The sequence below is a fragment of the Sinocyclocheilus grahami genome, unplaced genomic scaffold (assembly GCF_001515645.1).
Source record: "Sinocyclocheilus grahami isolate Dianchi unplaced genomic scaffold, SAMN03320097.WGS_v1.1 scaffold581.1, whole genome shotgun sequence".
NCBI classification, from domain to species: Eukaryota; Metazoa; Chordata; class Actinopteri; order Cypriniformes; family Cyprinidae; genus Sinocyclocheilus; species Sinocyclocheilus grahami.
In genome coordinates, this window is record NW_015505760.1 from 553,074 (window position 1) to 567,577 (window position 14,504).

At 35.3% G+C, this 14,504-nt stretch overlaps 2 protein-coding genes across 2 annotated transcripts; both read right to left on the reverse strand.

Moving 5' to 3' along the window:
* Positions 1–760: 760 nt before the first annotated feature.
* timm10b (translocase of inner mitochondrial membrane 10 homolog B (yeast)) lies at positions 761–4,052 on the reverse strand. Its single transcript, XM_016240123.1, has 3 exons — positions 3,822–4,052; positions 3,625–3,720; positions 761–1,490 (listed from the first exon to the last, which is right to left on the reverse strand). The coding sequence occupies exons 1-3, from the start codon at positions 3,846–3,848 to the stop codon at positions 954–956; spliced, it is 660 nt and encodes a 219-aa protein (XP_016095609.1). The 5' UTR covers positions 3,849–4,052; the 3' UTR covers positions 761–953.
* A 366-nt stretch (positions 4,053–4,418) lies between these two features.
* Positions 4,419–8,904, reverse strand: LOC107556876 (uncharacterized). The gene is made up of 6 exons (XM_016240122.1): positions 8,785–8,904; positions 7,958–8,068; positions 7,814–7,877; positions 7,613–7,680; positions 7,429–7,502; positions 4,419–5,094 (listed from the first exon to the last, which is right to left on the reverse strand). The coding sequence occupies exons 1-6, from the start codon at positions 8,792–8,794 to the stop codon at positions 4,672–4,674; spliced, it is 750 nt and encodes a 249-aa protein (XP_016095608.1). The 5' UTR covers positions 8,795–8,904; the 3' UTR covers positions 4,419–4,671.
* Positions 8,905–14,504: the final 5,600 nt, after the last annotated feature.

Consider the following 14,504-nt stretch of genomic DNA (forward strand, 5'->3'; position numbering starts at 1 on the left):
GCGGCGTAGTGTGTTACCAATGGTTTGCTTGGTGACTGTGGTCCCAACTGCCTTGAGATCATTAACAAACTCCTCCTGTGTAGTTCTGGGCTGATCCCTCACCTTTCTCATGATAATCCTTACCCCATGAAGCAAGATTTTGCATGGAGCTCCAGACCGAGGCCGATTGATGGTTGTTGTGTATTTCTTCCATTTCCGAATAATCGCACCAACAGCTGTCTCCTTCTCACCAAGCTTCTTGCTGATGGTCTTGTAGCCCATTCCAGCCTTGTGCAGATCTACAATCTTGTCTCTGACATCCTTTGACAGCTCTTTGGTCTTGCCCATGGTAGTGGGAGAGGTTGGAATGGAAGATACAGATTGTGTGAACAGGTATCTTATACACCTAACGAGCTGACATTAGGAGTAACTTCTTAAAGTGGCAGGACTAATCTGTATTCCACATGGGCACATAACCAATTTTTGGGAGCCAGAATTCTTGCTGGTTGGTAGGGGATCAAATACTTATTTCACTCACTGAAATGCAAATCAGTCTCTAACCTTTTATATAATGTGTTTTTTCTGGATTTTTTGGTTGGTATTCTGTCTCTATCCATTCAAATAAACCTACCATAAATATTACAGACCCTTCATTTCTTTGTAAGTGGGTAAACTTACAAAATCAACAGCGGATCAAATACACATATTCCCCACTGTAAAAATACCACATACAGATTTAATAATGAATAAAGAAGTCAAATAAATTATCTTTCTATCATGCACTTTTATTAAAAGACACGTGTTAGCCGGCAGTACATGGTTATTCACTGTTTTAGTAGAGGTATTTAAATATTTACGAAACCCATTCCATGATCAACGGTCTTTAAAAGGCTTTTGTGACTTTTGGCTGTTAAGACTGAATATGCAACATAAACAAAATCTCCTAGACATATCTTCTCTGCCATGTCTCAAGATCAAGATGGATTTTGGGGGCTCTGTCCTGCTCCCTCTTCAGACCGTGTTTCAGGGATTGATGTGGTTGTTACACTGCTGGGCTTCAGATTGAGTTTTTCTACTGCACTCAAGATGGGACCTCCATCTACTTTAGGTACACTAGAAGATGTTGAGATCTCTAGTGATGGTGCTACTAGTCCTTCTAAAGACTCATTTGTAAAGGTTTGTGAATCGTTTGGTACCGTGGGCACATCTGTCAATGATTGTGTTTGTCCAAAAGCTGAGACATTTGTCTTTATATCTGATGGATTATTAGAAACTGAAGGTATCTGTGGGCTCTCAAGCATTGGTGTTGTTGTTGTGATGGCAGTAGATGGATTTTCTAATGATGAAGCACCTCCTTGTGCTGCAGCTTCAGCTTTTGCTACTTCTGCAGCTTTGCTCTCCATCTCCTGCATTCGTTTCTGCACCATCGCAGGCATCAGCTGCACATACGTTCCCATTAAATGGTGATTGGTCCTTATTAACTTGCCAGCACAACTGTCAACACATCGCTCCTGGTAAAACAACACAAACAAAAGACAGAAAAGGGAACATTATATAACTGTCATAGTAAATTTATGTATAATGACCAGGGTTTCTGCAGGTTTGATGGGTAACACACTGTTAATATGTTCTCTTAATGTCAATGTGAGTTGTATTACAACTCACAATAAGTTGACATGGCAACACTTCAGATTTTGAAAATACAACTTCCAACAGATCTCCATCACTTTTTAATTAATTTTACAAAAAAAAATTAACTAGCTCTGCTCCCAAACACTGTATCATTGTACTTCACACTGCAAAAAAGAGATGTTCTTCCTCAGTGTTTTTGTCTTGTTTCACCGTGCAAATATTTAAAGATTCTTAAAGGAGACATATTATAGGGTGACCATACGTGCCATTTTCCCAGGACGTGTCCTGGCCAGGATTTCTATATTGCCTAAAATATCTAGGTTTTGGCTTTGTTTGCGTGTGCAGACCGATCGGTGTATGACATCAAAATACCACGAGAGCATTTTGAAAGCATAAGGAGCTTGCAAAACCAAATGACGGTGCCGTGGGTGTAAATTTACAGATTAAAGGGCGGTAATATGAGATCCCTTTGCCACATCACCAAGGGAGCGAAATCAGACGTGTTCGTTTTCTCAGACGCTTGCAGAAAAAGGCTTCCCAAAACAAAGTGACTGAGTTCATCTTTTTCATGTTTCCTTGGTTGGTCGATGCACCGGAGACCTGATTATAGCACTGATTATAGCAGATTTTCATGATATGTCACCTTTAAATCAAGATACATGGTCAAAATGAAAACTAACTTTATTTTGTTCCATTTTTCAAGACTTCATTTTACATTTGCATCTCAATTAAGTGTATCTTGATTTATGGACGTTTGGATATTTGTATTGGAAAACAAAAATACAGAGGAAGACATTTTTTTGCAATGCATGCAACATTTAATGCCATGACTTCATGAATTCAAGACTTTCTGCTCTGATTTAAAACTTTTTTAAGGCCTTAATTAGTTGAAAAGAGAATTAAGACTCTTTAAGACCTGCAGAATGACAGAAGTCCACCTCCACATCCATAAATGAATAAATAAATACATTTACACATGCAGATGTAAAAAAGTAAACACTCCTTTAGTTTATTTCTTAATGCTTTTGTGAAATTATTTCAAATAATTATGCTCTGCTATGTGAAAAATATTTATATTACTATTACTATCTTAGTGTATTTTATGTTTATGATAGGGCTGTGCAATATTGAAGAAAAATGTGATATGAGATAACTCATTAAATAATGCGATATTCGATACGATAATGCTTAAAGTGCCACATGCTCAAATTAAACAGTTTTACTCAGCTGTTGCTGAGTCAGTTCTGTGAACTTCTATAACTATCGTGTCATATATATATGGTTATTTGTATGTATGTATATACCAAGAGTTCCTGTAAAACCACAACAAATTCCTTGTGTTTGCGCACACTTAATTGGTGAATAAAGCTCATTCTTATTCTGATTCTAATAAGAAAGCACCCCTACAACAACCTCTGAAAGTGAACGGTATGTGTTTTACTCGAGCATTACATAAAAAGTTCATTTTAACATGAGTGTAATCATTTTAACATGAGTTTATTGTAAAAATAAAACACTGCTTAGTATGTCCTCTTTGAATTCAATATGCACTGATTCTTATTTAAGCTACAAAAGTTATTTAGGTAAGAGCAGTGAGTGATTTTCTCTTTGTCTTTTGTTCATGGCCCCAAATATTGCAAGCTGTAGCGATACGCATATTTGTGATATTCCGATCATTTCGATATATTGCGCAGCCCTAGTTTATGAGCCTATATTTTATTTCAAACCTTGCTCATATTTGTTATGTTCCCTACACACACACACACACACACACACACACACACACACACACACACAACAAACACCAACCAACAAACCAACACAAAAACCAACCAACCAACCAACCACACACACACACACACACACACACACACACACACACACACACACACACACACACACATATATATATATAACGAAAATCTATATATAACATCCTAGGAATACATCAATTAATGCATTTTTTAAACGTTTTTATAAATTAAAATAATAGGTCAATCATATTTGCCTCACCTCATCCATTGTCAGATTTCTGTAGTTGAAATTGCTTGTGCATCGCTGGAAGCAGATTTCCGTCATGCGATTGTAAACGAGGAGGAAGTCCCGCAACTAAATCCCAAAAACCGTACAATAAAATCATGATTTTATCAAATATTTGTCACATTCATATATGGATGAAAAGGATTGCACGCGCTAGATGTAATACGTACATTTCGTAGCTGTCCGGCGGGGTCCATGACAATATTGTTGGCAGTATATATCAAGACAAACGTTTATATAACTGCAAATAAATTACAATTGAAAAAGATGAAAATAAGGAATGATATCCAAGAGCTATCGCATGACTTTCAACCGCGCGCAGCCATGTTTACAATCACGTGACTACGGGAGCAAACGTCATGATTGGTTGCGGCGGAAATTTGCAGAAGAAGGAAAGTTTTCATCGGACCGTTTCTAGCAACGCTAAGTGAGAATTTTTTATGGTAGGCCTAAATATTTGGTCAATTTTGTGGTATTTTTTTGTATCTAGACATTCTTCAAAGCTTTCATATAAAGAATTACAGATACAAAAATAGTCACCAACACATTTAATATCAAGACAAAGCCACAGAAATATTACAACTCTAAATAATAGCTATTAAACTGTCCTAATTATTCTGTGCATACTTACATCAAATGACTCGAGTCATCAGTCAACCTTATTTGCACAAATATACATTTATAGCCTACATGTTATCCTGAAAATCTAGCATAAAAATAAGCAGATAAATATTTGTTAATATATTCTTCTTATAAGTACAACAACAAACAGACCATCCTTCAAATGCAAGAAACAAGAAAGCACATTTAAAGTGGTAAACTCCTTTAGATGCGTCTCGATTGGACACAACATCAGCTGGTCTCCTCTGCATGCTTTAGAACACACAGAACTTATGATCTGGGATAGAGATGAGCTTTAAATGTCACAGCTATTGACAGCACCACCCCACAGTATCCTGTGTTCGTTTCTTTTAATTCGCTAAAGGTATTTTTATTTGTATTTTTTGAACTCTCTAACTGTTAACTGTCCTGTTTTAGACTTTGTCTTGATCTACCGAGGGAGTGATCAAAGCCTTCAAGCACTTTTCTGTGCATCTCAAACTCTCTCTCTTCATTATCATCTCTTTCTCTTTCCATTTCCATTTCCATCTCTCTTTCTCTCTCCCTCTCTCTCTCCCTCTCCATCTCTTCTGCCTCCAGGGCTACTTGATGACTGTTGAGGTAGATGCTGTGACGTGAAACCATGAGGCTGCTGCTCCGGGACGGGAGGGTGACATCAGCCTCGTCATCCTGGTTCATGCAGTTCTGCTGGGATGCAGGCTGAGGATGTGTCTGGGCCTGGTGAGTCTGAGGGTGAGTCTGTTTTTGGTATTTTCTCTTCTTCCTACGCTTTTTATTGGCAGTCAGATCCAGAGAGGCATAGGACACGTCCCCCTGCTGGACCTGTGAGATAATGACAAACCTAAACTGTATTTTCATGATGTAACACGCCCAGTGCAATGAAAAAACAAAACCAAAAACCATGATGTTACATTAACTTAGTGTACCTTGCCTCAGTTTAGCTTGCAGGCTAAATTGCAACACAACAAAGGCCATCAAAACAATTTCGCAATAAGTTGTGCAATACTGGTATAGCTTTCTTAAAGTCTCAGACTGCAAATCTGCGATATGATATCTTACACCTCTGATTTTCGTGTTGAAATAGACTAAAGGTGTTTTTAGACCTGTAGATTATTTGCTGCGTTCCGCAACAGGGACTTAAATTATGACAATGTTGCATTTTCTTTTTGGTTCAGTTCACTTTCATATGGCAACATTTCAAAGCATACAAAAATGTGTTTATGCGAGTCGCATGTAAGTAAAATTGTCCTCTCATTGCAAATGTTTATGTTCCTTATAGCGTCATCCATCAAGGCTATATCTGTAGCTGTCGTTACACACACACTTTCCAGAATATATAACATTTCTCAGTTAGAGCAGGAATTAATAGAAAGAAGAACAATTCGACAACGTTTTAAGATGAATAGGTGCTCTTTGGTTTTCAACTGTGATAAATAACGTGCTCACCCAGGAAATCAGATTTTGCAGATTTTATCAAATATATTTCCCATTATTAATTCTTTTACAGCTTGGTTTGTTGTATTGGATTTATTTGTCACCAAAACCAAACCAGTTTGTTTTCAATTGAGCTGAGACCACCACATTCAGGCGATCTTGGACTGATTGTTATGTTCATATATGCCTAAACAAACAGAACTAGGAAAGAAAATATGCCAGTTTCAGAAACAAATGCTCCAAATGAGCCAGATGGGAAAACAGCATAAACCTCAACACCAAATTTTAAAGTCTGAAATGAATAAAGGATTTTGTTCATTGAAAATTGATTGGATTGTTGTCATTACAATGTGAGTGACATGTTACTGTAGAGAAGATGTTAATGTCCTCCCTTCATGTCGGTGAACACATCATGAGAGATTTTGATTAAAGATTGACCCTTTTCACATTTCCAGGGTCATAAATTTCAAAAATAATTGCTGTGTTCTCATTTGCCCCAATAGCAAAATAAAAAAATCAATGACAGCATTTCTTACTTTCCAAAACAGGAAAAAAATATTGTTGGTCAAAAGAGAGAAAGATGTCAAATTTGCTGTCACTCCCTCATCCTTTGTATTGGGAACACTGTATGCCAAAGTTAGAAAACACAAAGTATATGGTTAAAAATGTATATTAAAGAATTTTTTTTTAAATAAAATAAATGACTTTGCTAGATTTACGATGTTAATAACTTTGGAAATGCTTCATCATAGTGTGTGAAAAGGGTCCATGATGAGGGGGCATGAATTAAAAAATAATAATGATGTGCACGGATGAATCATTTATAATAAACACTGCAATATTCAATTAAAAAAAAAAATCTCAAGTTTGATATGGTGGTGACTTTAGCTGAACAAAAAAGGTGCAATATCTTGCAGAAGTACTATCAATGCACTTGAATGTTCAGCTAGAGAGCTATTAATGTGGCATAACAATGTAGCTTTTGACATAAATACTGCTGTAGAGTGGTCTGAGAAACCTGACCACAGCTGCATTCATTAAAAGACCTGCTTCTACACAAGTGTCTATTTTCTGAAAAATGCGTAGGCGTGCGTGCCTAAAATAGTTATCAAGTGAGCATTCTCACGCAGCCCTTCTCTGTGAACATCTTAAATTTGAACCATTAAGCCATTAAAGTGATTATGAAAAACATCACACAGTACAGATTGATATATGAAGGTGCACGCTTTCTAATATTGAGTGTGTTGGAAATACTATACAACGCATGCAACAACCAGCAGTTTTTACTTTAAAATATATATAATTTAATAGTTGCTGCATACGAGAAGACAGAGAACCTGAAAATAAAATCCACATATTAAATGTTTCAATTTTGTTCTGAGTTTAATATGCAATTTGTTAATGGTTGGCCATCAAATGACCAACACTAGCCAGCGAACCAAATAATAAGCAAACAAATAAATGGATAAATGGATGAATAAATAAATGAATAATGGCAGGAATATCGGTTAGGATGGATATTGCATGTTTTTCATAAAAACATTGATTAAGCTGGTTAAAATTCCATGTTTTTACGGTTAACGGATAAACTCATTGTTTTATATTTTATGTCTAATGTAGATAAGTAGTGTAAATATTAATGTAAAAATTATTTTACATTAATAATGTGCATTGAATGGCTCCAGATGTTAGCAATTTCCATGAAATTTGTTGAAAACATACCTTTAATCCCTGCTTTGCTGTGCCTGCATGTGACATTTGTTCATAGCACACCTCTGGAGACATTTCAAAAGGTCCTGTACAGAATTAACAAGTATTAAATAAATACCAATGTCATCATAACAGCATAATTATTAGCTCTAGGTAGCAGACACACTGGATTACTGTATTTGTGAGCTAGACCTACCTCCTGCCTCTAAACATATATTTCCATAAATCGGATTTTCCTGTCTTTCCATCTCATCATCCTCAAACCTGACCAAAACATAACCAAATGTGTTTAAATGATTCAAAGGGCTGTTGCTGTGGAAAAGGATTATTACATTTTTTCACCTTTTTGTGAGAATACACATAAAACTTGTGATTCAAACAATATGCTGATAATTACCTGTAAGACCGAAGTGAATCTTGACGTAATGGCTCATCTCCATATTCAAACATGTTTTCATTAGCTGATAAAAAAAAAATAGTCTATAACTGTGACCTCAGTAGATTTGTCATAATCTTTAAAAGTCAAATGTATGAAGCATACCTGCATATTTTTTTTCCTTTCTTCTTAATAAACAGAATGCAACATTTAAGCACACAGATATCAGCAGTGCAATCGATGTCAGACCAATAGCAACATATTGACTTGTGCATTCTAAAGAGAGAATTAACAGGTCATGAGTGGATGAATATTGAATTAGCTTCCCATTACATCTTATCTAATATTTAGAGATATATTTACAATATTTTATAATAATTTCCACATTTCCATACTAGCCATTATTTTGCCTGACTAAACTGAAACAACAACATCAGGCAATTGGTGCAATCGTCATTTTATAACTCCTTTTTAATTCTTTTTTTTTGTTTTTTTTTAAACCTTTCAATAAATATTTAAATATTTCAATTTAACATTTTATTTATTTATACAAATTGTTGTCAGATAGAATCATATCAATAAGTAGTGTATAAACAGAAATCATTAAGAAAAGTTGTTTGAGTTTCCCTAGACGTCATCACACTGAAAGAATTGAAAGAATTTCTACCAATATAATTATTATCATTTATATCATTAATAAACTTCACTAATTGTTTTGTGTAGATTATTTACTGTATCATTCAAAGAAGCTTTAATACTGTATGTCAGGGTTTGATTTCAATCCATCACTTTTCTAAGCCTTAAGAACAAAAAAATCACTGAGAACCGTAAAGAAAACATGCAAAAATACAATTATGAAAGAAACCATTAACATGATGAATTACTGACTGAGGCAACAAAACAGCTTTCATTGAAACACAATGCTTTCACAATACCGTCAACAGAAAACATTCACATACAGAAGTGATAAAGTACAGTATTTTTCCTCTTACCTGTCTGCATGATTTAATAGGGTCAAATGTCCAATAAAGCCTTGTCTGATAAAACCTTTCACCTGTACGTGAGCATGTTCAGCAAGAAGTGCACCAGTGTAGCTGCTATTTTTATCGTCTTTAGACGTTTTCGGTTACAGACAGGAAACGTGGCGGCTACCTTATTCGTTGCAAATGTTCACATCACAAGAAACACATGGAGTCTGCATTGTGTAGCATCATGAACCACACTCTGTTGTTGAGATGTACATCGAAAGCATTTCGTTTTTACTGTGTCACTGTATTTATTCAAATGTAAGTGTGAAATGTTTCTGAAAGAATTTGCATTTAAAAGTTTCCTTGTTGTGTTTTGTGAAATATGTCAAATCTGTTGTGTTTATCTCGATTTTCTCTATTAAAAAGTATATTGCCTTTACGTTTTTATCTTGTATTGATTTCTTGTGAACAAACTCTAATACACTAATACTCTAATAACTCAAACAGGGCCGCAACTACCATAGACACTGAGAGGCAGCAATATATTTAATATTCAGATTAGCACTTGACTATTATGGGTTTTTCAATTAGGCTACCAGTTCTTAAAAATGTACCTTTGTTGCCCCAATCTTGAATATTTGGTTACATCCATCACATCAAATACTTTGTTGAACCGCAATTTTATTGTAAAACAAATCATCCTTTGAATTTACACACTGTAATATACAACTAAAATACTGTTAAAATGTCAAAGAACACAAATGTTCTATATAATATTCATAATATAAGGAATTCAGGTGATACTTTTCAAAAGAACAACTACACGAATCTTCAATTTCTAGTTTCTGTATTGTGTAGAACTAAGCTTTCACGCACTGTACTTTATTCTGAGAGGCAAATAAAAATGAAAATAGAATTTTGCTCATTTTTTGAACAATTGATGATTTTTCTCATACATTATTGGTAAATTACCTGTATACATCATGAAGTACAATAGTACATTGGAGACATGATTATACAGTGCAGGATACAGGTGATTTAACAACTGAAACAATCAATCCTTTTTTCTGAATTTTCCATTTCCGACCACAAGAGCGAGAGCAGGAAACGTCCCTCTGCATAAACCTGTCGCTGTTGTAGCAAAGAACCACAATGCACAAAACTCTGTACAAAAAGCATATCTCTCTCTCTTTCTCTTGTTTTCTCTCTGTCTTAACACACACACACACTCACTCTCTATCAGGCATATGTCGCTGTTCATTAATTAAAAATGCCTTTCCATCTCCATCTTCTCCCACATTTAATAAAGGCTTGTTCTCAGGAGTAAACCGCGTTTTAAAATGCCGAATGTTGTATGAGCAGCCTGAACAAAACCAGAAATTCAGCCTAATTTGCTTTAAGCACCATATAAACAACCACCAGCTGTGCTGTTATTGCAAGTTATAATAAATGGTGACCAGAGCTGGGGTTTGTATTTGGAGATTAGACCTGTAAGGTTATGGATACATACAGTCTGATGTGGTTTTGGCAGTTGGTTTGTCTCGAGAATCTGAGGTGTAAACTGAGGTTTTATGGGGCCTGAAACTATTAGCTGATAGCCTTCGCTTTGTTAGCAGAACATGCAGCCACAACAGGAGGTCAGTGTTAGCATGTAGGCTTTATTGCAAAGCTATCTGATAGTAATAGCACTCACTATATTTTCTTTGTAGTTGTATTGTAATGGAATTAAAAATCAAATATTGCAATAAGTGTCTCATCTATTGAACATATTATTATTATTTTAAATAATCATAATAATACTAATTATTATTAAACTCTAAAGTTATTTACCTTAGGCCTAGTCATATTTCATATTTCTGGAATTTACCCGGGTTTTGACCCCACCTCCTCGCACCCTCACACACTTTTTTTTTTTTTTTTTGTAAATTCACACATTTCAGGGATTTTTTTTTTTACATAGTTATGATGTAGGAGTAGTTTGCGCGCTAATTAAAACACAAGATTTTCGATAATATATTTTATGTCTGTAAAGCATAGTTAAGCAAAATTACCGAAAAATAACAAACCCAAATTATTCCTAAGAGTAACAAGTTTAACTTACATCCTATTCAGAAATACAGAGAAAATAATGAAAAAGTACTTTAAAAATTCGCTCCAAAATGAAAATGATAAACATATAAACATAATATATTTTATGTTCTTTATGTACTGATCGATGTTTTATTGTGAATAAAACTTCATATAAAGTGAGCGCCTTTTCAGAAGGCCTGAATTAAACCGGGTGATTCATATGGGTTACATTTACAATGCCTTCATGAACTTTTTGAAGCATCAAAGTATTGGTTGTGTGGACTTTCAATGGAAGGACAGAAATCGCTCAGCTTTCATTAAAAATATCTTTATTTGTGTTTTGAAGATGAAAGAAACTTCATCAGGATGAGTAATTCATGAAACAATTTTCATTTCTGAGTGAGGCCTTTAGGGAAAAATCGTCCTGTCAGCATATTTGTGGCCCACGGTTTGTGGGTTCTCAAGAGCATGATACATTCACATTAGAATATCAGTCATAGGGACATCATGGTTCCTCACTGATGTGTATTTCACTGGTGGTGGGGGAGGTTTGAATGGAGGTGGCATATCCATTCTGAATAGAAAAAGTACAAATGTAGATAAATGGACTGGAAATGTGTAGGATGTGATTACGTAAAAGGACAGAGGAAGTGCTGCTGATTTGGTTGTGTCTCACTTTTTTTTTTTGGTTCTGGTGTCTTCTGTATAGAAACACAATCAACATGAGCAACAGTAACACAAATGGGACAGCGATTATATGCTGAGCTATAAGTTTTTTAATTTTGGATTTTGGGTGTGTATTGAATTTCTTTAAAATCGTCTCTTTTAAAACTTTAAATCCTTAATATGAGATATGAAATGGACTAAAACAATATTCAATGGGAATATTTCAGTTATAACCTAATACATCAAGATTCTTAATGTATCCCAAAGATAAACCATCTCTTTATGTGCTAGCTATTATTGCCATACCATTTCAGTGTATACCGGTTTTCACAGACTACATTTAGAAAGATGCAATTACTTGTAACAAAAAACATGACCAAAAATAGTGAAAGGGGAAACAAAGCTTTTCGAATCTCTGAATCATTTACTTCGCAAAATGATTCACTGTTTCGAAGTGCTCAAAACACTACGGACTGGCGGCACCTGGTGGTCAAATCTGTGTAAACGCAACAAAAATGTATTTGTTACAAACCAGTTGTTTTAATTTATTAAACGTAATGTACAAATTATTAAATAACATCAGATATCAGGGTTCTGTAAAATCTGTGTGTTCTTTGTGTAGCTAGTGCTTGTTGTTGCCAGGGCTTGGCAAATAGGTTAATTAGAAGGAATTAAATAATACTTGTACGTGGTGGATAATACAAATAGAAGAATATTTGTATTCTTCTTTTTGTATTATACACACACACACGTATTAAAATTCATTAAGTTAATTAAAAATACATCTACATTATAAAGCGGACCCTCAGTTAAAACCATTCATGGGTTCTGAAATTCATGGATTTTGAAATGTTAGATCTCTGATCGGTGGTTTGAAGCTAACATAATTAAGCCTCAGTTGATGGAATCGTGTAACTTAACGAGATTAATACAAGCTACAAAATATTTTTTTAAATGTTTCAAAACTTTATGAAGCACCCGTCTCTGACCAGCAGACCTCGGCACCTCGCATGTGGCTTCACATAAAAGGACATTTGTTTTTACATTTTTATAAAAGATTACAAACATGTTTTCCCTATGGAATAATATTCCAGGAGTGTGTGCATTAAAAGGAATTTATGGTCAGTTTTGATTTCATGTTGACTTTTAGAAGACTCATTTGTGTGTTTGTGTGTTGTACCTTTTGGTGTTGTATCAGTGGCGGTGATGTTTTTCTTTGTTATAACAGAGGTAAATGCTTTTCTTCTTGTAGCTGGATCTGGAGCTGTAAGAGTTGCCTGCATGTAATGTAGATGCATTGCTAACAGGTGGAGCAGAAGAGCTGCCAGTGTGAGGAGTAGGATGACTGGTGTGTCTGGGTTGTAGGTTGGTCATAGTAGCATTTGGATGGTTAGAAAGTGACCAAATTCTGTTGTCCCAATAGCATCAGTGCTCCATGAGCTCCTCATTTCTTCAGCAGCGATCATTATGGCAGGGACAATGAAATATATAAAGAAATATTACATTTACATAATACAATATACACAATTTAAATAAATAAATACATACATTAAATAATGTATAGCATTCCTGTGATCCTACATAGGTCATAGGTAATTTTATATTATATTATATTATATTGTATTATTTCATTGCATTAAACTAGAGTAAAACTGGACCTTACAAGTCGTATGGAAGTGAAACAGTACAGGCATGTTGCAAGGGCGTAGGTTTAAAAGCAGAAATCCCCACCCCATGCCCACCTTTTTTTTTAACAGACAATTAATTTTGACAATTAAATAAATTAATTATGTGAACACACAACATTGCAGCAGCATCGGAGCGCTGGGTGTTTTAATCAGATAATATTATTTTAAAGGGGGTCATATGATGTGATTTCAATTTTTCCTTTCTCTTTGGAGTGTTACATGCTCTTGGTCCATGAAGAAGATCTGTAAAGTTGCAAAGACTAAAGTCTCAAATCCAAAGAGATATTCTTTATAAAAGTTAGACTAGGTCCACACCCTCCTAAAACACCTCATTTAAACACGCCCCCACATGTCTACGTCACTCTGTGGGAAGATTTGCATAACACCGCCCAAATGTTCACGCAAAGAAAGAAGGCATAACTTTTATTCTCTCTGTAGTAATGTTGTTGCACGGTCGCACACCGGATGAGAAGCGTAGTGCCGCGTTGCTTCACGCCACTTCTTTAAAATTCTAACACATTATTTTCTATGAGTGTACGCACACCGGCGGTGCCATTCGGCTTCTGTCTGTGCGTCTAGCTACATCATGTTGTATTTGTTGTTCGAGTTGTTCTAGACGCGGCGCGGCTCTGTGCTTCTCCTCGGGTGTACGACAGTCTTAATCATTCATTCAAACGATTCTTACAAATGGCTAATTTATTCAGAAATGAAACAAGCGACTGTCTTTATGGATGGCTCTCTGATTGTATTATTTGCTCTCATATCTTAAATTATAGAATGATATAGGCTAACTGTATTCTAGGCTTTATGATGCACTCAGTCGTCCTGCATCACGTTTGTCAACAACTACATGAATGTACGATAACGGACAGGTCTGGTGCGTTAAATTCGTTAATATTTTTCACCCCCATAATTATTTAAGTAACAACTTTTATGCAACTGAAAAATGCATTTTTCTTTCTACCAGCCAATGATGTTTGTTATAGTAGCTCAACACATACAACTTTCATACGCATCTGACAGATAAACCGTGCGCTCATATTTCAGTGTTGTTGTTAATGTTTTGCGTGCACACACACACACACGATGCGCAAAACTCCGCATTTGAACAGGCAATAGCAAATACTTAAACTAGTAACAAAACATACTTACAGTCGCTGATTCAGAAGCGCCAGATTGTCATAGCAAAGTCAGAATTACCTCCTCTCCTTAGTTCACGAAACGGTCGTCCATAAAATGCATTGCTGTTCTGTTGTAAGTAATCTTAAAGATTCCTAAATGCATCTACTTTCGGAAGGCCAAATAAAGTGCGTTTGCTTT